The 26029-nt window shown below is 38.3% G+C and overlaps 1 protein-coding gene across 2 annotated transcripts in view; it reads left to right on the top strand.

The window, feature by feature from the left end:
• Positions 1-3931: 3931 nt before the first annotated feature.
• Positions 3932-26029, top strand: part of elovl6 (ELOVL fatty acid elongase 6) — a 29926-nt gene continuing 7828 nt past the window's right edge. Inside the window, exons 1-2 of one of the 2 annotated variants that reach the window (XM_042493331.2) lie at positions 3932-4031; positions 5462-5588. In XM_042493331.2, the coding sequence (XP_042349265.2) occupies positions 3962-4031; positions 5462-5588 (197 nt within the window). In that variant the 5' untranslated portion in view covers positions 3932-3961. Of the gene's footprint in view, positions 4032-5461; positions 5589-8411; positions 8686-26029 lie in introns of those variants that run through there. The other variant, XM_042493332.2, reaches the window with a different exon arrangement.

Genomic DNA, 26029 nt, shown 5'->3' with positions numbered 1-26029 from the left:
CTCAAAAGGACTTACCTTGTTTAAAAATGGGTTAACTTAAAAAAAAAGAAAAGGAAAAAAACAGACAGAGATAATTGTGTGTGGGCAGTACGCAAGACGACTACGTATTTGACCCCAGTGTAAATCAGCAACATTCAAGCATCATAATGCATCCAGCAAACAAGCAAAAGCCACAACAAGAAAGTAATTAAAGCAACACTTAAAGCAGTTATTATCCAGGAGCAGAAAATTGGCTAATAGTCTCCAAGAGAGTGACAACAAGCAGATACAACCAGCAATATGCATGTGCAATGAGACAGCATCATTAATTATGATCTTCATGACAATTCATGGCAGGACAGTTGTATTAGAGCGCACTAATTTTAGCTATAGGTGTTTCTAACAAACTGGTAACTATGTGCATACCCCCCTCTACACAAGCCCTGGTTTGCAGTGAGCTTATAGCAAACCCCCAAAACTTGTAACTCTCTGTGGAGGGAAATACTGCAGCCGAATCAATTCAACCCATAACAAAAAAAATGACACTTCAACAACAATAATAGGCCTACTCAAACTTATTTTACCTTCGTGTAAATCACCCACATGAAAGCATCATGATGCCATACAATAAAAAACAAGCAAAAGCAATAACGAGAAAGCACTTAACAATTAACACTTAAATTGCACAGGAAGATAGGAAGAAAGAAGCAACGTCAGAGCACAAAAGGCCAACAGCTATCAGCCTCCAAGACAGTCCAGATAAGCAGATACAACCACAATCAGTGATATGAATGTGCAGTGTGTAAGAGGGCAATATCAGTATTTATAAAAAGCTGAACTACGTCTTTCAAAATTATCAGAGTGGCAACTAAGTGCATAACCACAGATACTGTAACCTAATCAGTTCAAACAGTAACACAGAGAGATGACACTCCAACAATGACACTCAAACCTCAAGTCATATATGTGACCTGAGTGTAAAACAGCAACATTAAAGGATCATAATGCATCCAGCAAACAACAAGCAAAAGCCACAAAACACAAAAAAGCAACTGACAATCATAAACAGTTAGACCACACAAGAAGATAAGAAGAAAGCAGAATCATCAGAGCAGAAAAGTTTGCAGCCTCCAAGACAGTGACAACAAGCAGATACAACCACAAACAGCAATATTTGGCCTATGGACAGTGTGCAAGAAGGCAAAATTAATAAATTATATTGATATAATCTATAAAAAGTTGAATACATCTTCCAAAATGATCATAAAGTTGAATCAACAAATATTGAATAATATAGACTTCATGATAATTCATAGCAGGACTGTTATATTAGACTGCATTAGTTTTAGCTCCTGGTGTTCCTAATAAATTGGCAACTACTTGTAAATACAACCAGCCCTGGTTAGCAGTAAACTGACAGCAACCCCCGAAATAATTCTAACTTTCTACAGAGGGAAATGTTGCAATCAATTCAGCCCATAACACATAAAAAATGCACTCCAACAACAATGATACTCAAGTAATATTTGACCTTAGTGTAAATCAGCAGCATGAAAGCATTAAAATGCATCCACCAAACAACAAGAAAGACATTCACAATCAAAATTTAAATTGCACAGGAAGACAGGGAGAAAGCAGCAGCATCAGAGCAGAAAACAGGCTAAAGGCTCGCAGCCTCCTACAGAGTGACAACAAGCAGATACAACCATTATCATCAGTAACCAAACACACAAACCAACTGCACAGAGCTCAAACATTAACTCACAATATAAATGTAAGCAGCAAAACTTACTTGGTGGTGTGTAAAGATGCAGAATCCTGTAAAACAATCAGAAAGTTAAATTAACAAAAACTGAACACTATAACCTTCAGGATAATTCAAAGCAGGACTGTCGGATTAGGGTGCATTAGTTTAAGCTCTTTTTTGTTCTTATTTAACTGGCGATTATCAAGCTGATAGCAACTCTCCAAATAACTAACTTTATATACAGGGAAATATTGCAATAAATTCAGCCGATAACACATAAAAAAGGCACTCCAACAACAATGATACTTAAACATGAGTCACATTTGATCCTAATGTAAATCAGCAGCATAAAAAAACATCATAATGCATCCACCAAACAAAACACAAAAGCCACAATTAGAGAGTCATTAATGATAAACACTTAAATTGCAGCAGCAAGATACGAAAAAAGCAGCAGAGCAGAAAACAGACAAGCATCCTCCAAGACAGTGACAACAAGCAGCAACATTAGCAACCAAACACACAAACCAACTGCACAAACATCATACATTAACGCACAATATAAACGTAAGCAGAAAAACTCACTTGGTGGTGTGTGTTGATGTGTTTCAGTAAACTCCGGGTCCGGGCTTGAAGTGCGCATACAGGCCACGGTGACAGTAGTCACTGGGGGAGCACCAGCTGATAGTGCCACACAATTATTTCATCCAAAAAAGTCCTTCTGAAACTTCTTTAGGGCTGTTAACAGCCCGCATAGGTTATGAAATACGTTAGCAGCTAAAGCTTAAGTCGACCGAGATGTTACAGCAGCATCAGGAGCGCGAGCTGATACTCCCAAACAATTATTTCCTCCATGAAGTCCTTCTGAAGCCACGTTAGGATTTTTAAAAGGCGAACTCAGTTATTAAACGTTTTTAATCACGAGATATTAATTACGTTAACAGCTAAAGCTAAAGTCGAGCGAAATATCACGGTGCAGTTAGCTTAAACCGAGACCAGAGCGGCGCTGCCAGTTTAAATGTCCCGCGTTGCTGCAGGTGTGGAATGTCACGTGAGGGTCTCGCGCCGTTTAAAGGGATAGTCGCATATGTGACAACAGGTGAGTTCAGGATCTGTAATAAACAGCCAGTTCACTCGCGCTAATCGTGATTGCCTGTTATTGTCGCTCTACAACCTTTAATATTTATTATTGTTTAGAAGTTAAAAACTCTAAAACTCAGTCCCTTTTCATTCATGTTGCAGATGTGGGACAACATATCAACTCATAGAAAATTCAACATGTCAGCATTCAGATAGAACAGTTTAAAAAGTGTTATATATATATATATAAGGCTACTACACTATCTAAACTATATATATATATATATATATATATATATATATATATATATATATATATATATATATATATATATATATATATATATATATATATATATAAAACAGTATATTGTATATTACATATATGTATCATTTACATATTTAGACTGTGGAAATTTTTGGTATTATTTGCCTAATATATGTGGCAATTTACAGTTGGATAATGTTGTAGCCTAATATAGATGCAAATTCTAAAAATCAATAATGATTTGAAATTTTGACAACCTCAACCATATGATCAACTAGTGTCTTCAACATTACAACAGATCAGATTTAACATCTTGGACCAATTCATTCATCTAGTAGACTGCTTAACTAAGATATTTCTGATATAGTGAATTAAAAATATTCAAAAAAGTATCCGACTTGACCTTTAAAACACTGTTCTAATTTGGCAAACAAATCCAACAAATGTGGGACAATGTACCAACCATAGTGTATATAAACATGAACGACATGATAGCGTCTCCGAAGTGAGGTTATTTACTCTCGATCGCCCCCTGGTGTCTGACTGCAGCACAGGTCCTAAGACCCGCCCCTCCATGTTAGTGAATGGTCATAGGCTGAACTAAAAAGTCAAAGTACACGCCAAATAACTTTTTCCTAAAGATGGTTTATGTCACTGAAGTATCTCTCATCACCCTGATGTTTGTTCAAGTGTTTGTTTTCATGATTTTTTCTGTTTTAATGAGTTATTAAATTATACAAAAGGGGGCTTTTCCGCCATGATTGACAGCTGTGACAGCCAATCCGTGCGCTAATATTCAGTGGAGCTACTCACTATTGGTCGGACGGGTGTTTGGGCGGGAACTACCTCACCGCCGATATTGTTACTGCGCAGATGCGGGGCTTCCCATGACATCACCCTCGCAAGATGGCAGCGCTCGTACCCGGGATATTTTAACCTCACTTCAGCTTAGCGGGGGTAAGTGGGGGCGCGTCGTCCATCTTTACTTACAGTCTATGGGTCTAAAACTTATGAGTCCAGTTCATTTGCTTGTTCATTTGCTTGTTCGCATGCCAGCCAGTCTCTTTAGGACTTCAACTGTGCCCACACTGATGCAATAAAAGCTACTCTTCATTAACAAATGCTGGTGTGGCAAGATTTGGTTTCCATTAAGTCTGTTGGCAAAAAGGCCATCCTTGAATGTCCCACTTTAGCTGAACCCACCCTTCCAGCCCAGTTATCACAAAAAATGTTGTCATTTCACATTTCTGCGAACCACCGGTATCTAACATTTGTACTTTTTATGTGTATCATACATGTACATAAATACACGTGAGCTGACTTTGTCATCTTGCGGAGAGGTTGGTTGATGGAGTGACACCTTGGCGAGATGCTGTCTTAGCTGCAGACTGCTGTTTGAGACCAACAAACAACAAAACTGGTTTTTTTTATATAAATTTGGGGGTTTTTCATTGGATAGGACAGAGAGTAAGTTTGGAAGGGGGAGAGAGAGGACATGAAGCAAAGAGCCAAGGTTGGAGTTGAACTTGCAACCAATGTGGTGAAGACTCAGCCATTGTACATGGAGCAACTGCTCTATGCACTGAGCCACCAATGCCCCCCAAACTGGTTGTTTTTTAGGGAGTCAATCAGGAGGCTTTCAAGCCATCAAACATGGTTGTTTTTTAGCGACCTGTTGCTGTGTTTCCACCAGGGATACTGTTGCAAAAGCAGTTGTTTTTCATAGAGACACTGTTGAGTTTAAAGCCTAAACACAATCACTCATTAACCACAACATTATTGTAACATAAAGAAAAAGAAGAAGACATACTTTATTAATTACTGAGGGGATTTTTTTTTTTTTTGCCCAAGAGGCAAATTGGCATCTTTCCAGCTACCAGTCCAAACCCCATATGTGGTTCACAGAAGGATTTGAACTGGCGATCCTCCAGTTACAAAGCCATGCCCCTATTGACTAAGCTACTGCTGCCTCAAGAAATGGAAATTTTTAATGTATCCCCTCCATAATAACGTATAAATGTAGCATATTTGTGGTTTGCAGATAAGTATAAAGTCAATGTTTATTCTGGTGAACGGGTTGACCCTACACACTGTCAGTGTCAGATTTGTTGTTGGTCCCTGAGATTCAAAAGCAGTGTCTCTCTATTTTTTGGTAGACTCAGTAGACCACAATGCAATCCGAAACAACACATTGCATTTAGAGTAAAGTATTCAGCGGATGAGTATAAACTCCAGTTAATTTGCACAAATACACAGATGTCTGTCATACAAAAAAGAAAAACATTTATTTCCATACTGCAATGGATGTGATTTCACCTGGAGTGACTTTTAATTTAAATCTCACTGTTCATTTATTTATTTTTTTGCTTTTCACCTTTATTTGACAGGATACTTTGAGAGTGAAAGGTGGAAGAGAGAGGGGATGATATGCAGCAAAGGGCCGGAGCTGGAATCAAACCCACGGCTGCTGCAACAAGGACAAAGCCTCTGTGCATGGGACACCCGCTCCACCAGGTAAGCTATTAGGCACCTTATAAATCTCACTTAACAAAAAAAATAATAAATAGGCAAAGTCCACATATTGAATAAATAGGAGTATGACTTAAGTATTGTGGTTTTGTGGGGAATCCTGTAAAGGCTTCAGCATGTAACAGAGCAACAGGTTTAGTGACACTGGTCCCTGTTTCTGCATGTTTCTGCAACGATAGTATGTTTGGCATTTTTGCTCTCCAGCTACTGTTCCCACAGTTGGTACATCAGTCAGTTTAGGGGCAAATATGGCTAGACTGGTGGTTGTTGTGGGTAAATTTAATGACCTACCTTTAGATGTGAGTGCAGAGATGATTTGTTCTGATGCTCTGGAAACCTCATTTTGTCAGAGTATTGTGGTTTCGCCATGCCAAAGTCATACATTTTCTATAAATGTCAGCGTATTGCTTGCATCAAAGAACCCGTGACAAACAGTTTAAGATATGGGGAAATCTTTTATTCATATGGTTGTGCTGATAATGAGATACCCCGTGACAATGTCATAAGAATTAATCTATCCATCAGCTACATTGTTTCTCCATGTTTGGATTTTGGCCCTGTGTTTGAGTATGACATCAAATGTGCTGAAAGTCCAAGGCAAGTTGCAATATATTCAGATATCATCGGCCCGCCAGCCAAAGGTAAATCTGCCAGACAGACAGTACTTTCAGTGCTTAAATTGTATAACATGCAAACAAATCTGGAGGAAACAACACTGTGTGTTCGTGTACGCATGTGTCTGTGTTTGCCTGCAGCCCTGTCGTCACTATCCAGGTAAAAGTTCACTCAGGCGTTGTCGAAAGGGCTCACCCCACCTATTTGTCTTTTCGCCAGATTAAGAAATAGTTCCCACCTGTTTAAGTTCATAAAACAGTCATTACATCAGTCTTTTAAAACACTGGGAAATGGCTAATGATTGAGCAACAAAGTGGTCAAGCTACCTGATTGTAATACTGAACATCTCTGGTGTATATCTAATTTAAAAAATGTATTTAGTAGTTTGAAAATTTTAAATTTTTGAAAATTCAAACAACAAAAGTGACATTCATGTTTTAAACTGAAACAAATACATGTTCACATGATCTGACAACCATTAACCATGTCTCGTCTCTCAAGCACTGTGCTGGTAAAAAACTGCATTTGAACATCCAGTAGTTCCCAATTGGCATTGCTTTTCTTAACAAATGTTATATAAAACACCACAGAGATTTTACCAAAAAAATAATCAAATGAGTGCACTGTCAAATTATTCAGCTATTAAATGTTTGTTTTCTATATTTAGTAAGTAAAAGATATGACACACAGAGAAAGATTTTAACATAATGCTAAGTCCATTTTTAAACTAAAAATGCAAATAGTTAAATGGTTACAACTTCAAAAGCACATACATGTTTTATTTGTCTTCATGGAGAAAATTAATTTTCACAGCAGATGCATATGTAGCACAAACAAGTATAACATACAGACACAAAAGACATACAAAATTAGTACAAAAATGTGCCTATCTTGGTATTTCATCGTAAAGACTGATTTCAGGATAACATTTCTTCTTTAGAAAATTTCAACGACGCATCACTGTAGTCGTGGTAACACCTGTAGTAGCCTGCTGGCAATGCAGTTCACGTTTATGTGTTCATCAGTGAAAGATCATCACAGTCAGAACATTCAACATCAATGATGGATATAGAGAAAAGTTAATATGGAGACCATCAGAGTAAGAGAAAATGAAAAGGCAAACATCATCCAGGGCGTATCGCACCAAAAAAAAATAGAAAAAGATAACATTTGCTAAATTGCACATACCATATTCTTTTGTTTGTTATACATTAAGCTGGCTCAGGCAGCCAAATGTACAAGGTCCAGCACTGGGGTAAAATGCATTGAACACGGATTGATTACTGAACAGTGCCAAAGTGTCAGGGGCCACCTGGCCTTCACTTGCAAGACTGAAATTAAAATGTACCGACCAGGATGAGACTCAAGACACAAAAAGACCACAAAGAGATGGAAAACTCTCTGTTGCCATCAGGGCATTGTTATGCATTATCTGCTTGCAACACTAACAGGCATCCTAAATCTTTTAACCCTTGGGCAATCGGACTTATAAATTCCCTGTAGGTGTCATACACGTGTATACAGTGTGGTCTATACCGTGTTGTTAAATTGTGCATTATATCAACTACTGGCACATACTATTTTCTATGTTCCTTGGCTCCTGGTGCACTTGCCTTGTTGAATATTGCAAATATGTTATGCATTTGTTTCATAGTCTTGACATACTGCTCTTAACTAATTGCCCCTGGTGGGATTAATAAAGTTGTATGACTTGAATTGAGTTGAACTAATCTGAATTGAATTGAAAACAACCGCAAGGATACACAAACTGACCACAAAGCAACTGAAAACAACCAAAAAAACCCACAAAACAACCATATATGACACAAAATTATCTCAGAAACCCAAATAATTACAAAAATACATTAAACAACCATAAGGAGACATATAATGATGACAAAAAGACACAAAACCACCATAAAGTCTCTGTCTTGCTCCTGTGTAGGAGAGGTGGTGGGGCTATTTGTATATCAGTGTCGATGCATTGTTTTATAGTCTGCTTATGCGACTAAACTGAATTGAATGATAATCTAGTCAGATTATCTATAGACAATTTATATGCATTGCTTCTTGTTCTTTTTTTATTTTTTAAAACTTGTATTGTACTGAGCTGAATTTCAAAGGCACTACAATGACAAAGAAGAAGAGCCAGGGCGGCATTAGGACCCAGAGTCCACCGTCCTGAGGAAGAGGGCGTAGGCTCTGACAGCCGGTAGAGGAGGAAGGTGCCGCCACTGCCTAGCTGCTCGCGCACAACCGCGAGGTCCAGACAGCAGCGCGAGCGATGCGAGTCGAGGGTTGCGAGGAAACAGCCTAACTAAACAGAAACACCTCGAGTTTCGTCTTGTCTCAGCGGCGTGAACAAGCAACACAGCGCGGTGAGCATGTCGGTGCTAGCTCTGCAAGAGTACGAGTTCGAGCGACAGTTCAACGAGGACGAAGCCATCCGATGGATGCAGGAGAACTGGTAAGGCTACACTGCTGCCGCGCAACGGTAGCGCCTCGATTTTTAATCCCACGTTTCATTTTTTTCCTCCGCAAATTGAACGCGATGTGTGTACGTGCTGCGTGTGTATCGGAGGCTGTGACCGTGCACATGCATCCGCCTCGCTCACCGGGATTAAACCTCGCCGTATCCTGTTATATCAAGCTCTCTGTCATCACCCGCATATTGCTGCTTTCGTGCTCCGTGAAATGAACAAATTCACGCAGGCCTGCAGCCTCGTGCGGATGCGATGCTCTGCCACACTTCAAGCCTGCACGACCGCACCGGACGCTACATGGCACCCCGTGGATGCTTTGTGCATCTTTAACGGGCAGGATTTGTCCTTGATTTCCCCGTGATTTATTTTCCCGGCATCAGTTACCGCGATAGTATTGTAAAGGTCATCCATGGCTCCAGCTGCCTCATCCATGTAGACAGTCCTTGGCCCAATGGCACATTTAACCAAAGCCTCAGTCATGCCATGGTTATCACCTTCAGAGGAGATCTTAGTTATTTCAGTGAAAGGAGGCTAACGTTTCTGTGCAGGCATTTTTAAAGACTATAGATGTCACAGTAATTGCATAGAACATATACAACAGAGCAATAAAATATAAAACATAATTATAGATAGATTTACAATAAAAGAGATGATATACAAGGTAAATTACTTACTAAATGATTTTTTTTTTTTTGAAAAATAAAAATCAGTAAAATAGCATAAGAGCAGACAGAGAGGTGCAAAGATAAAATTAAAAAAAAGATTTAAAATCAAATTTAAGAATACGTTTGTAGTCATGGTAGGGTCAATCTACAACAATCTGCAACCATTTTCCTTATAAATTCATCTGACTATAAGGGACTGTTCTTTATTTATCATAGGAGTGGGTGGCTGAGGTGTGGCATTGTTTCATGATTTTTTTTTAGTTTATTTTTGGCCAAATTTGAGTGAAATAAAGTGATTTTGATGAAAAATCACTATTTTAAGCTTATATTTAGCAAAAAAGAAATTAAGATAGAAGCTTTTGTTACACATAATATGTTCAAAGACTGTCAGAAATGTGGAAATCCAATGCTAATTTCTGCTATTTACACTTTCTTGCTATGATTGCTGGAATAATTTTGGCATTTTTTTGAGAAAACATTGCTCCCAAATCTGCTTTTGGGATCTGAAGGCATGTTTTCTTTTAAAATTGGCAATAAAATACATTTAAAATACAGCCATTTAGAGTTAAATAGCCCTCCTCTAAACAAAAAAATTTGACAGAAAAGAAAAATTTGTGTGATTTCTTTTTCTTTTTTTTTTTTTTTGAGACAACATGCCTGTAAAACCCACTTGCAAGTCTGTTTATTTTTTGGGAGGGGGGTCAGAGGGCATTTAAAATAAATATATAAGACAACTGTTTAAAGTTGAATTCCCTCCCCTAAGCCAACTGGGAAAACTTCCTTATTTATCAGAGTAGGGGAGTGGCTGGGGTGTGACGTAATTCCTTTTCTTCATCATGACTTTCCCAAGAGCCACAAATTTTTTTCTTGAGTCTCCCTGAGTGACTGGAAAATACATGATCCTCCCTTTACTATAAATGACCATATTTCACAGTACTAAATGGTGTGATTTTTGAGATTTGTTTTAAAAAAGAAAACACCTTTAGAACCCACTTGCCGGTTTTGGGATTGAAAGTGTGTTTAGAATGACACAAAAACATTTAAAGTTAAATGTCATTCTCTAAGCCAAATTAAAAAGCCTAACTCCCTCTGCAATGCTTAAAAAATGATCTGAAATGCCTCCACCGTTTTGCAGCCCCTCCTCTCATAAATAGCAGACAGTCACTAATGACTTTATTGTGTGCAATCAACAGCCCAGAACTCAAATATTTCATTTGTAATCATATAATACTGAATAAAGTAGAAAATACACACAAAAGAGAAGCCAAAATCAGAGTGTTAGATGGTTTTGCTAAAAAAAAAAGTACTGAAATCATTAAAATAGTTTTCAATTTACTGTTGATTTACTTTTGGTTTAATAGATTAGCCTTTAAAACGATACAAGTTATTGTAAAAAGAATGAAATACTTGTAAGTAATGACTAAACAAGCTGCAGCAGAGCTCTCGTAATGCCTGAGGAGTGTGATTTAACATGTCATTCTTGTCTGCAGTGTCATGTTTGCCCAGGGCAGTGTCTGCCAGGCTTTGCACAAACTGCAACATTATCCCAGACTTATGTCAATATTGCTTTGTGGTTGTTGTGTGCATTGATGCATTTCATATGTAGGTCATGTGCTGGTCCATCCAACCATCCTTTGCATGAACTCACTCACTGCGAGGTCATTATTGTCCAGGTCCGTGCCAGGTTGGGCAGAGAAATGGTTCTTAGCAAAACAAAATGAGTCATGCGTTAAGTTAGCATAGGCTTCATTAAGCATGCAGTGGCAGTTGGTTTGTAAATTGCGGCACACGGTGAGCAGGAGGCTGGCTTCTTGTATCATCTGTTTGGACTGCTTGGAGAAAAGAGTCACTTTTAGAGAATTATTTTGAACACAAATTTGGAGTGAGTGGAGCTCCTGCAGCCAGTCTCAGTTTCACTCTTATTCATTGAAAGGAAATCTGTGTGTGCGTGAGAGACGGCATGGCAGCAGTGTGTAGGAGCTGTCCATACCCTGGTACTGACAACCGACCAATCACGTTAATCTTCTGATGTCGGCTGACAGAGTATTAGCCAATCACGGTGCAGCTGATCTGTGCTGACTTCTCTGCGCTGCTCCTGTAGTGGAGGATGTCAGACTGGACCAGTGCACATGGCTGAGAGAGGCAACGACCACCACAGAAAATGGGATTTGATGGGTTGTTTATAGCGACTGACTAAGCATGACATGTTTTCATGACTTAAGGGGGAGACAGAGAAACAAAGAAACAAACAAGAATAAATTAGTTTGAAAGCAAGCATCATTCAAAATAGAAAAAAAAATAAAGCAGTTGTTTAGTGCTTGTAATAGGGAACTTGTATGTAACTGTAGTGCTTTTTTACCATGCAGTGGCTTAAACTATAGACTTGCACATTTTATTTATTATTTTCTCTTTGCACCTCCCAGTACTGGTTTTCATCATATTTTAACACTTTAAAAGCTGAGCAAAATGGTTTGACCTCTTTCATAATCATGGAAAGTGATGAGCAACTTAAGACGTGGCCCAAAAATTAGCCAGACATTAGTAAAAAATTAATAAAAAGTTGAAGGCACAAGGTATAAGGTAGATTTATTTGTCATTATTCAAAACGTAGTTAATTAACAAAATAAAAGTATATAAAAAGGAAACAAGTGAATGACCTAAAATCAAGTAAAAGAAAAAAAAAAAGAAAATGGCCTCCAAAAAATCCTTAAAAAAAAAGAAATAAAATAGATGTATACAATAATTACACATAGAGTTTTCTGGATATTTTTCCCAAGAATTTTGAATTTTTTTCTCATTTTTAAAAACTAATTTCCAGTTCATTTTCTTGTCACCTTTTACTAATTTCTCGCCATTTTGCTCATTGCCTTTTTCCTCATATTTTTGAATGAAATCAAACTAATGTGCTTAGCTTTTCAGGGGTTTAATAGCTTGTGAATTCAACACAGCACAAGAAAACTGATGTTGATTCAGGTTATTAAGGGGTTAATGAGCAAAATACGGCTGTATTTTCATTATTTTTAGGCTCATATAAATAGACTGGTAATAAATTGCAACACATTTTGTTAATGATTTCTTTCTCCTCTTTTGGCGCTGCTACACAACACAGCTACTGCCCATCCCATTGTAAACAACATACATGTGCACTGATGTAAGCTGAAGTTCAGAGGGTTCAAACTACGATGATGTCACCGTAAGTGTTTTGACTGCTGCTAAAAAAATGCCCGCTGTGACATCACTGATTGAGGTGAGACATGAATGTTTTTAAGTGTGAACCAGTTGCTCACATTCATTGTTGTAAGTGAGCAATTGAACACACCCCCTGAAATCTGACATAAACAGAAGTTGTAACCTGAGATGCTGCATGTGGCAGTTTTCATATTTAACCCTTTAACCTGAGAAAAATTGGTTTGATATCTTTCAAAAAACACGGTAAAAAAATTATGAGCAGCTGGGCAAGAAATGTGAAAAAAAATGTAAATATGATCTTAAAATAAGCTGAGGAAAACAGAAAAGAATGACAAAAATGGAAAAAAGAAAGAAAAATATTTAATTAAAATTTATTTATTTATTTATTTATGTACATATATAATTATATATATATATAACTTTCTCACTTTTCTTTTTTTTCTTTTTTACATTTTTTTTATTTTCACGTAATTTTCTTTAATTCATTTTCCTTTTTTTTTTTACTAATTTTTTGGGCCATTTTTGTTTCTCAATTTGCCTCTCACCCAATTCCCATGTTTTCAAAAGAAATTAAGCCAAATTGCTCAGATTTCAAAGGGTTAACATAAAAAACCCATTTGTCACTATGGAGGCGGAGCTGACCACCAGAGGTGGGGGATCTGTGTTGATAAATTACGCTCAAGAAAAGTATACAAACCTCAAAGGTAAGAATTTATGGTATATTTAAATTTGGATACTTCCAAACAATTATTATTAAAAAGTGGTCAGAATATGAGCCAAGTCGTGGTTGATTTTGGTATTATACTTTTTAGCCAGTAGGCTAGCTGGCTGACGTAATCTGTGGACTACTACAACCTTTACTCACTCAATTTTGCATTTATTTGATCTTATATGATCATTGTTAAAGGAGGAATACATATTTTCCCCAAATTGTTTTTCATATTGATAATTTCAGCTGTTGAATGAGACAGAAATCATTTTGCTTTGTTTAGCAAATAGACCACTTCAGATTATTCTGCTGATGAATCCAAATTATTTACTGTTCTTAGGTCAGCCTGAGGTGCTTTTACTTTTCATCACTCATAGTAGTGATACACGCAAAGTAAGATGTTTGTGTTTTGGAAAGGAATTATTCGTCCTAAGCTTAAGTAATACATGCGTTTCAGAACAGACACGGTGAGACATCTATACACACTGTTCATGTACTGTGTATTCATGTCATTGTTCTGCGGGGATGAATGGAGACTGGTACACTGATCTGATGTGTTCCCCTGAGACTGGTAGCAGACAGCTCAGCATTGTGAAGCGAGGATGATTAAGCAGCCAGTTTTTAGAAGAGTAGGAAAAGGAAGAGGAAGGAGTGGACATGGACCTTAACGCTGTTGTTGAGCAACGTGTCATCCTTTTTCTTTCCATCAACAAACATTATAATAGCAGGACAATATATAAGATATACAGTTTAAAACATGCATAGTGTACACCCTTATTAATCTCCACAGCACAAATGGCATGAGAGCGGTGACAGTTTGTAAATTTTGGCATTGCTTTTGAAATTGTGGGCAGCCAAACCAAAGTAATCAGCAATTGTAATATACATTCAAGGAAAATTGATGCCGCAGACCTAATAAGACAAATTGTTTCTGCATGCAAGATTAGGAGAGTGGACAAAAAGTTTCAGTACGTCAAATATTGCTGTCACCAATGTTTTCCTGTTATTTTAGGAACGTCAGCAGCATCACATAGCACCTGCTGGGACCTGAGAGAGTGCAAAGTGAAGTCGATTACATACCTGGCATGTCAGCAGGGTGATATTTGCCCGCCTGTATTCAACACATATCCTTATGTTAAATTAATTTATCTCCGTCTTTGCTTTTTCTCTTATTTACAAAATTGAATATGTTAACTCTTTTCCAAACATGCAAACCTGATTTTATCTTGACATTATCTGGAGGAGCTGTATGTAAGAAAATAAGAATAAGTTGGATCGGACATCAGACAGAGTGTACTCTTCCAGCTTCCTCATACAAAGTCCATGTAATGTCCGTTTGAGCCTATGCGTGCATAAAAATGGCAGATTGTCCTGAGAATTCACAGCGAGCTAGTGAGCGTGTTGATTATGTTTCTGTCATGCAGTTCATGCAAAACCAGTAGATAAAGATATCTGAGGGTGATGAAGGAGGTTTATTTACACAAAGACTGCATTAAAAGTGTAGCCAGAGATGATGAGATACAGGAAGTTCTGTCATTAAGACTGAAGCTGAAATCATGTGACGAATTCAAAGAATGGCAAGAGACTCAGTTGTTTGTGACAAAAATCCAAACAGGCTACGTGACCGCGGTGTAATTGGCATCATGTCCTGCCTCCTGCACGCTCTGTCCAGACGCCGCCCCTCATCTAAACCAAACAGAGTGTTTCCAGTATGTGAGAACGCTTCTGACCGAACAGCCTCCTGTTGTGTGCAATGAAGATAAAAATTAGTTGCAGCCCTACTGATAGTAGGACTGCGTGAGTGTTTTATGACCTGGGAATGAGACTCAACAATCAGCTATCTTTCTCCAGAGTAACATACTGAACCTTTAAAGTACAGCCTTCAGAATATCTCTTTACAAAAAGAACATAAAACAACTGATTGCGTTCAGCTTGTGTGCATTTGTCTGTCCAACTCTGCTGTAATGTCTGCATTTAGTTGTGTAACTGTTGAAGGTTTAATCTTACATTAGCATGGTGGGAATTTCACAGGATGTTGATGTCTTATTTTGTTCTAGAAAACTATAGGTTTACATAAGTGATTTTACCATTTCTTTTGAAATAAATGGTGTTAAATTACACACACTAACATCTAGACTTTGGTTACTCTAATTATATTTGTGATACCAAAGAGTTTGGAGAGATGTTGCCCCCAGCCAGATTTTTTGGTAATATTTGGACTGTTGCCATTAGAGTTAAAACATCTGGCATGCTGCTTTATGAATATGTTCCTATAACAATGTCGAAAGCTCAGCTGCTTCGCTGCATAGCCGTTTGAAATTCAGAGCACATCAGCCACAGGCAGACTGCACGCTTTATGACATGGTGAAAAATCGTCATGCAAAAGAATCAAATGGAAATGGTCTAATGTAAGACGGCTGTGTAATATACTATTAAGGATTGTGTATGTCAGTCAGAGTGAGCATTTGCATTGTGTAGATGTATTTGAAATTTATTTTTCCCCCCTATAGCAATGCAGTTGATGTGATTCTGTGTGATGGTTACAATCTGCTGCAGTTTAAAAATGGCCAGTTATGTATCCTGTATGGCCAGGATTGTTTTGCAGTGTGGCTTTGCCGTCCAAAAGAGATCTGTTACCGTCTGTTGTACACACATCTCTAACCTGCTGACTCACTCTGTGCTCCCACAGACGTCATCATTCTTCATTACCATGCAGGTTGCTTGGAATCTATGTTCTCTGTTTTGAAAAGCTCCTGGGGTGGACAGCATCCCTACGGATCTGAGTTCTTTTGATGGATCTCTGGTGGTTTTGCTCTGGACTGATAACAAGCGATGCAGAGCTTGAGAATGCTGCAGTGAATATGAACAATAAGATCTTTGTTGCGGTCTGTTTTGTGTATTCTGTTAATGAATCCCACTTTTTATATGATTTGTCCGCTTTATGAGGGGTATAGGGATGTTGCACAGAAGTAATGCAGCTCACTGACGAGTCTTGAAGGTCAGGTTCCTACCTGATGAGTTCAGGAGATAATTCTCTTCCTTCCAAGTCTCATGTTACTTATTCAGTCCAGGAGCAGTGAAGCCTATTGTCCCAGAGATCTTGAGCCCTGCTGTTGGATGGATTAGACCAATAGATACCCTCGTCTTAAATTTGGCATCCGGGTATCATTTCAAAGGTCATTAAATAGCTTTTCTCTTGTTGGTCGAATTATGTTTGTTATTATTTATTTTATTTTTTTAAATCTAAAGAATTTAGCTGTTGTTTTTTTTCTATAGTGGATTACATTTGGAAGAAATAATGAAATAATACATTTCTAGATGTAAGCAGTACAGGCAAGCAACTAACAAAGGATACATAATAGGAATGTCAATGGTTAAACTTTAACTGTTTATTGGCTAACTGCTGTGAGTATATTTAACTGGTTATGCGTCATGATCTATGAATTGTAGGTCTGGCCCTTGAAAGACTGAGGCTTGAATCATCAGTAGGAGATAATCAGTCGACCAAGATTGCATCATGTCAGTCAGTTGTTTTTTCCGTGCAGTACTTCTGGAGACATTTTAATCACCAGATTTTGCTGCGGAGTGAGTGCTCTTACCTTTCACTGCTCTTTGCAGCAGCAGACATGCAGGCAGCGACACAGAGGGAGCGAGAGACCGCATTGTTAAGTGAAAAAGTGGTGAATTTACAGCTCACACCGAGTTACTATGATACAGTCCCTGACTTTTGCTAATATTTAGTGTAAGCGAAAATGTTGTTGAGCATTTACGACCTGTCGTAGCCTCTTCAAACTTTAAAACTTTGTATGGAAAACAAAACAAATTGATGAATATTGGTATTGGTATACTGTCTGGTGGGAGCTGGCTCGTGGCACCGCTCATTTTTTGATTACTGCTAATAAGATGGAAGGAAGGATTAGTGGATGAACTTTATTGATCCCAAATAGTGAGATTGCCTTCATGCCAGTTCATGGCATCCCAACTGAACAGCGTTTCTATGGGAACATTGTACCCAGCCTTCAGTCTCCCTTGATCGTTCTGTTGAGTAAATGGCTCTATCTTTAAGTGCAAATTCCCTTTAGCGTTGTTAACTCTGTTATCACTGTGAGCAGCGTTAGCAGTGACATCAGGCTTAGTGGTGCTAACATAGCTAACAATACTGAAGGGGGTTTGCGGCATGAAATGAATCTGCTCACAGGGCGTTACCCCAGTGTGGCCACCATGTTTCCAGAAGAACGCTGTCCCACCGCCACTAATTTTCATGATTACTGCTGGTAACGCTGTCCTGAAATCTAAAATCTAAATCCAGTGTGACAATGTGAAAACAAATCACGTGAAAGCAAATAGCATCTATTATTTTGCTATATGAAGAGAAAATAAAAGATGAATGAGTTAAATTTCCCAGTGCAATTCTAGAGGTTCCTCCTGATGGTCATACAGTTGAATTTACAAGGCCTTGCTTTTGCATGCTGCTGCCATTTTAACGCGAGCAGCACATGATGATGCTGATCATTTCTGACCGTGTTAACCCAGAGTCCACCCCAGGCTTGATGTTTGCGAGGCTGCTCTCCTTTTCACGGCTGGTGAGGGCAAAGATGAAGATGTGGGCTGGCTCCTCAGGAATTACAGTCTGCCTGAGGTGTTGCTGCTTCTGGTTTCACTTTCAGATTTCATCAGGCCGTCAAGGAAAAGCTTAGATGCAAACAAGTGAAAGAGCTGTTTGTTGTGCTGTCTGTTTTATTTTGTATGCATTGGCTTACTGCACATTTTCATTTTTGCATAATTTCTGAAAATATTTTTAAAATCTGTGTTGTTTTCATTTGATACCAGTCTTCACCTTCCCTGAATTATACGAGCATGGCATCTTTTCTTGGCACATTATCTCCATCAACTTCCAATCAAGTGGAATAGCATTGCTTGCATGCAGTACGTAATTGCATTACTGTCCTCTGCAAATCCAGCAATGTGTATTGTCACCCATGTGTGACTGTGTTGATGTGTGCCATTTTTAGGTGCAAGTAGAGCACAAGATAGAAACAAATTTGTCACTCGCTCATCAAAACATTGGTCCATATACGCCAGTGGTCGAAAACTCTGCTGTGGACCTTTTGTTTGCTGAACAGAGGGAGAGACACAGTATGCATTAACATGTACACGAATAACCTGTTTATAATCAGGTCTTTGGAGTATTTCTGTGTTTGAGCATGTAAACACTTTATTCTGTTTATGGGAAACCTGAAAATGTTTGCTGGAGTGCTCTGGAAAAAAATGCGATGGATACAGTGAATATGATTAACCTGATTTCTCTGTGCTTATGTAGACACCATATCCCGAATATAATAATAACCTAGATAAGCCCCATAAACGGGTTATTCATGTCCATGTAACTGCAATCCAGAGCCTGTATGTGTAGCCACAGTTTGTAGTGTTTTCCATCTCCATATCTTTTGAAAAGAAGCCTAGCTACTGCCTTTGTCGACTTTAGTGAAACAAGAATTTTCAGCATCTGAATCTGTGTAGAAGTTATATGCCTTTTTTTGTGAGAGGCCACTCACGCTGCCTCCCCTTTTGCCAATTGGCAATAACAGTTAATCAGCTGTTTGGCTCATGGCCAGTCTTTCACAAAATCTTGCGCAAGTCTGTGAATCCATTTGGAAGTTGTTGGTCAACTGTTGGTTGATGTTGGTCCGTTGGTGAGCATCTGTTGCCCTAGTTTATGTGGTGTCGCCCACCATTGGCACTACTTTGCCCTTGTTGGCAGCTTTGTGGCCTAATCAGCATGTTGAATTTTCATCGGGGACGGCGGAGCCTATCAGTAAGAAAACACACAGTGGTTCAGTTCAGCTCAGTGCACGAGAAGAGAAACAGGTGAGGAAAGCAAACAAAGGAATTAAGTCAAAAGGGCTTGATATTTAAAGGAATGTTTTATAAGGTAATATTTTTTTTTCAGCCATCGAGGACTTTAACAGAAACAGTTCATCATTGTTTGTGTTAAATAAATATTTGGTTGTTCAAAGTTAGGTGAGTTGTTAATGTGCTAACTGGCTAAGAAATGTCTGCAGTCTGCCCAGTTCGAGCGGGTTGTGTGTAGTCTTTGTGGTGTGTTTAAATGAAGTTTTTTTGGCCAAGACACAAGCAACGGTAGATGACACAGCAATTGGTTGCTGTCGCCACTCGTTTTTGATGCCCCCTCTTTTAGCCAATTGGCGAGAACACAGACACGCTCCTTCACACACACAACCTTCACGCCAAATTCCAGCTTCACTGGGCAAAAACCGTGGCCGCCAGAGGATGGGGAAATGTTGTGGGACTGACCAACAGAGCTGCTGATTGCAGCAAAAAATAGTTTCAATACAGTGAGTTGACAGTACAGAGATGCAATCAAGGTGCATAGATTTTGGTAAAAAATGTACATTGTGCATATACTGTGGAGTAATATGCAATACAAGCTCCCTCCAAGCCATTGGTCTTGCTGCTCAAAATAAGCATGACTCAAGATGTTCTTAAGCACTTAACAGGCTGAAATAATTACCACTCAACTAATGAACTCTTCAGATTCCTGAATAGAGAAATTGCCCCCTCATGTGGGCCAGCAGATGCAGAAAAAACTAAACCAAAGCATGAATGCATTTTGAAAGTCTGGTTACTTTACATTGGAAATTGCATGCAGTAACTGGGTCTGATGGGTGTGTTACTAACTGGACTAAAGATGGGTTCTCCCTGGTTGACAGACTTTTCTGTAATAGCATGATTTTACTTACAGCACCTCTTGGTATTATTTAGTGGTTTGCTGCTCGTCCTACACTTTGGCAGAGTATCTCTGCCAAAGTGAGATACTTTGAGATACCCCGCCCCCCGGGAACTGACACGAGTGACTGTGTGTGTTTGTGCACACATGCATACTTTAGTTGTACATACAGCTTCATGTGCATACGTGACACTGTAAACACAACCGTTGGTGAGACAGTTAGACACCAGCTCACTGGCCCAGGCGTGCAGACTCATCCTCAGACTGCAAACTCAGGATTACGTAACGGGTGAAATCTCCTGGACCAGCTAATACAGATCCAAGTTTCACAGCAGGTTATCCAGCAGCTTTATACAACACTGCGAGTGGGGGAGGGGAGGAGAGGAGAGGGGAGGGGCTGCACGAGCAACATCCTTATTATATTACCAACAGCACTACACAGGCTACGAGTACATACACAGACCACCTGAAACCTACATGATATAGAATACACCTTTATTGTGATTTACTGTTACAGTACTTTAAGATGATTTCTGCCAGTTTTCTGTACAATTGTGTGCCTTTTCTCTGATGCAGCTGTCTGGATATCTTTAAAAATAAGAGTAACAAGCCCTAGCAGTCTGCTAAATGACATGTTAAGTGGAACCCTCATTAACTGTGTTTGTTAAGGACCCTCTTTTGTTGGTCTCAAGTGGCACAGGCATCAGTGGAGTTTTGGTTTGTTGGCTTTAAATGTTCTTTACTCTGTCAGATGTGAACACTTTTTTTCCCCCTAATATTTTCAGCATGATTTGGTTATGGTGCAGACTGGACCAACACCCAGAGTCTCATATTTCAGAGAAAGAGAGGCCTGCTCTTGTGATACTTTTAATTTCTGTTGTATATTATTATGGTTACACATATTGATCGTGGTCTTTTCAGTTGGTGGTTTTATTATAAACTGATATTTTACTCATTACATTGGTTATCAAAATAAGGAGTATATAATACTGTCTTCTGTCAAGCTGTTATCATGCAGTATTTGTACATATACCTTTAAAAAGTACCTGAATTTGTATTTAACCCATGTAGTCATAAGCCAGCAACTTGTTTAACACCCACAGAATTGGAAAGGCTGTGATCACTTGATCAATGTGCTGACGGGAGTAAAGAATGAAGATGTGAAAAAAGGGGGAAAGTCTGCATAAGAAGGCAGGTTGGGATGGTGGATAGATCAAACAATCCCAGGACTTCCTCCAGGAGACTTGTTTGTGTTTAAGTTACTTTCAGATACATTGTCACCATGTTTCTTTTCCCTAAACCTAACCTTCTTAACCTTACTTTCCTAAACCTATTTTACTTAACCTGCCTAAACCTAAAATCAGTAACTTTACTTGCCTAAACATAACCCATATAATGTTCAGTACGTAACATGATGACCCCATTCGTGGGCTAATTCATTATATATCACAGGGATGTTGTAAGAATGTTTTTGTAGGATATCTTACAAATGATTGCAAGAGGATATGTTAGATTGAAAATTATGTTTTGATCCTTTACCCTCCGAACCACAGAAATGTGTAATTTCAAAATGTGTCAAGATTTTGCTGCGCAAAAGCATTCATGTAAATACTTTGAGCATATGGAAGTGATGCAGCGGATCTGGGACACTTAGACTTTACTAAAATGATGCTGCTGCTACTTACTGGTATCTGGAGGAAATCTCAGCAGGAGGGGAAACAGCTGGTTTCCAACCTTAGTTGCAGCAAGCAAGAAATCTCTGCTGATTCTGTCACTGCTTCATGCTGATCCTTCCCAAAAAGAGCTCTGACGTTGTAGTTTTTCATTTGTGCTGCCTCGGCCCACTCTGACAAACAGCAGAGTCAAACCTCTCTCTTCTCTCTATTATATATTGTCCTGTGTGGACAGAAGACAGGTTTAGTAGTGCCAGTTGCAATGTATTTTTGTATGAGTCAAGTTTTGTTTTTCTTTTGTTTGTTGCGATTATTAGTTTTGTCACTGAAATTTTGTTATTGGTACAAGATTTTATAAGCTTCTTCCATCTTATGTCACAACTTAAAGTCAATAGATCAGCTTGTTTTACCTCAAGTTTTTGCTTTGTTATTTGTTTCTAGGTTGTAGAAATTATTTGAAAAGAGAATTTAAGGAAGATGGGAGTCATAAATGATGAAACTGTCTTAGATTTTAAGCCTGTGACCCTCAAAATACACACTGTAAATCCTGACTACAGCCAGTTACAAGAATAACTACTCTTCAAAAACCTTCATGATAAGTTAAAAAACAAATCTCATGACCTTGGCATTTTTGGACACTTTCTTTGTTAAAGTTTTTATCTTAAACAAAGAAGACATGGAGTTGTCATTTAGTAGTCCAATATGCACAACTGATACAGCAGTTAACATGTCATCTAAACTTACTAAAAAAACAGATCGAATACCCCTCGCCTCCCAACATTTAAGAAAGCAAGAAAGTAAAAACAAAATGCAAAAAGTTTGTCAGAACAGTGATGACGCTTCTTTGACGCTTGGATCAGAAGAAAATCATCATAAATACATGTATGTTGGCTTTTATTTTTTTAAGTGCAGCTTGTTTCAAGTGCAAGAAAATCCAGTTGAAAGTAGAACTTCTTTGGGTGAATCTGCATACTGATGGTCAGAGAGTAGAGCTGCTGCGGCATTGGGGAGCATGAAGGGATGATGTGAATTCACACTGATGTCTCAAATACATTCCCGTGACTGCCGACATAACTTGGCTGCAGCTGGCACTTCAGAGCCGTTGCAAAGACAACAGCAGCACCTCCCCCACCACCCTCGACCAGCTTGTCAGCTTTGACCGTGCCCTTGGGTTTCTTTACCCTTTATTATTTTTTCTGACAGTGTAATCCATCTTCTAAACATAACACAGTAGGCTCTGCACATCTTAACCTTTGGCTTAGTGTACTTGTACAAGAAGATGATAAAACGCAGAACAAGACAGGAACATCCCTTCATACCTTTGTCCTATGGCTGAATCATTATATATACAGTATATATTACAACAGTCATTGGGATGCTTTTTGATACTGATATCATCTTAATTCTGATATTGGCTTTACATGGATAAAATATGAAAAAACAAATACATAATAAGGGTAAATGATATTCCAAAATAATAATAGTAAGAAAAGTCTTTGGTCAGTTCAGACAGCACTTTCAATGAAAAGATATAGTTCAGATGGTTGTGAAAAAGCATTTTTGGTGGATGTTAATAGCTAGAGCCCAATGTGAGTCAGTTTTCATCTAATTTCAACATTTCGTTAATTAATTTATTTAGTTAACTATTGTTAAGCATTGTAGGGTAATGCACATATTTTTGCATTTTTCCATACTTTTTATTTCTACTTTCTTATAATTCTCTATGCTTTACATCAGAGCAGCTGTTAACATATCACAATGTCTCCCCGGGGATCAATGAAATATTCCTGATTCCTGTTCTGATACATCATCCTCTTTATTGTCAAGTATACTCTAGATGGGACCATAATTAACAAACTGATCATCATGTCATTAATTGATTGTCCTTGTTGAATGGATGCGTGATGCATGTGTTGGGCGTACATGATTCACCTGCTGTTTTGACTAAGTCTCGAATGTCTAGATCTGCTCCATCTGCATTCTTCTCATGCACTATATCTGCAGTATAGGTCCTTGTCCTTTTATCCATTGATCCATGACACTATTAAGACCAATATCACAAATCACAGTTTGCCTCAGAGGGCTTTACAGCATATGACATCCCTCTGTCCTTGGACCCTTTTATGGACAAAAATGAAAATTATTTTGCCATTGATACATTTTTATCATTTGATTTGAACCATTTTAAAAGGCTACTTCACACTAGCTCATTAAACTTTTCATTAAAAATTGGCCACAAGTTGACAGTTGCAGGATAATAGTAAAAACATTTTAAAAAGGACAGCAAACTGACTCAGTGACAACCTTCATACAACAAACTTAATCCAAACTTTTCGAGTATCAGCCAACATTAGCCATTCCTGAACAAGCATTGCTGTAGCAGCAGAACTGCTGAGCGTACTGAACTGAGAAAGTGTGTTTTGTCACTTATAATTTAAAGTTTTCACTTTTAAAGAGGAAGAATGTGTCATTTTCTTCAAGAGGTGTCATAGTCTTGCTTCAAATGATTAATCGGTTGTAAACATTTTTTTTGAAAAACATTCTGGTGACTGATTTGAACATCGTATTAGGGCTGTGCGATGTGACAAAATATATCAGCTGATGAAAAAAAGTCTGTTTAATATTATGCCATATCATTTTTTTTTATTTACAGAATCTGATAATGCTTTGCGCTTTGATTTATTTAATTGTAACAATACTTTAACTTTACTATAACAGTACTCTAACTGGATACTTACACATTATAACAATATTTTAGTAATCTTTCATCAGTAATTAAATTTAACAGTATCCCATATAACTACTTGTAACTGTATTAATTGATTGAAAGTGATTGATTGACATTATTCTGACCTTTGACCTTTCAGCTTTGACGGCAGTACACTTAGGGGGGAATGCTGAGATTGTTGCTCCTCTTCGGTCTAACCAGCCTCGCTACAGTATGTAGGCCACTGTGTGTTGTGTGTTGCTCTGTTCTCCCCTCCTTCGTGTGTAGTTGAGAAACAGTGATGTCATTCTGCAGTCCGACCCTGTTGTCATTCTGTGAAAGCTGCTCCTTTCGACTTTGACTGGACTGCTTTGTCCTTTGTTCTGTGGAGGTGGCCTAAATCAGTTTGTGGGCTTCCTGCAAGAACAGAAAAGTGGCATCTTTCATTCTTGGCATACTGACGCACAATAAAGTCCATTATGTTAAACAGCTGACGCTGTTATTGTTATTGTGATAGCAATAGCTTAAGCTGCACGCTCTGGACATAATTTTCTTTTCAGCGAGGAGAGGCAAAGAAACATTGGGAGTTGATACTCACTGTGATAGTGATGAAAGTTTTTACTTATCATGCTTTTCCTCATTTTCTGTCTTATATGTGATATTATAGTGATGGAGGTTCATATAAAACATGGCTAAAATTTTAAATATTGAGGTAAACATATGTAGACGTTACAAAAACCACAGCTTTCGTAGTGTTCCAAATACTCGGTTTTCAGCTGTTTTTTCTAATTTGGCTATAAGGTGATGTCAGATGGTGACAGATTTCTCTATGTGGTCCTCTGTTCCTGGCACTGCTACTACCATTAGGGAAACATGTGCACATGGTTGCTGATATTGTACATTTCTTTGTGATTTTGGACCATATTCCTTTTAGAAAATGTTATATCTTTAGAAGCTTTCACTTGTGATTTTTAATTAAATAAAGTGTTGCTGGTCTCCATTACAGTGTTTCCCTGGGTTGCAAGTAAGCTGCTGTAGCTACATGCTAACATCAGGGAAACCTCAAATCTTAGTAACCAGTGTTGTTAATTTCTCCCTGATTTCACTGTCATATTCCTGCTGGAACATGTCAATTTGTGCTCAGAAGCTTTTACTGGTGATTTTTCACCACAAAAAGTGCTGCTAATCTGTGTTATGGTCATTGCCCAGCTGCAAGTACACTGCTACATGTAGCTACATGCTAACATCAGGGAAATGTGTAATCTTGGTCGCCGATGTTGTTGATTTTTTTCCACACTTTGAGTTCATATTCCTGTTGGAACATCTTCAGGCGTGATAATTTTGGTTTTAAAGCTATTATCGGTGATTTTTCACCATAGAAAGTGCTGCTATTCTCTGTTACAACCATTCCCCAGCTGCAAGTTCACTTTTACATGAAGCTACATGCTAACGTCAGGAAGAAATGTAATTTTGGTTGCTGATGTTGCGCATTTTTCCCAGTTTCAGATCGTATTCCTACTGGGACACATCTGGATGTGAAGATTTTGGTGTAGAAGCTTGTATTGGTGATTGTCATGGTAGAAACTTCCGCTGTTCTTTGTTACAGTCACTCCTGATTGCAGTGGCGATGCAGCGAT

The sequence above is a fragment of the Plectropomus leopardus genome, chromosome 8 (genome assembly GCF_026936395.1).
Source record: "Plectropomus leopardus strain MGB_pleo_1.0 chromosome 8, ASM2693639v1, whole genome shotgun sequence".
NCBI classification, from domain to species: Eukaryota; Metazoa; Chordata; class Actinopteri; order Perciformes; family Serranidae; genus Plectropomus; species Plectropomus leopardus.
This window is presented reverse-complemented; position numbering and strand designations above follow the sequence as displayed.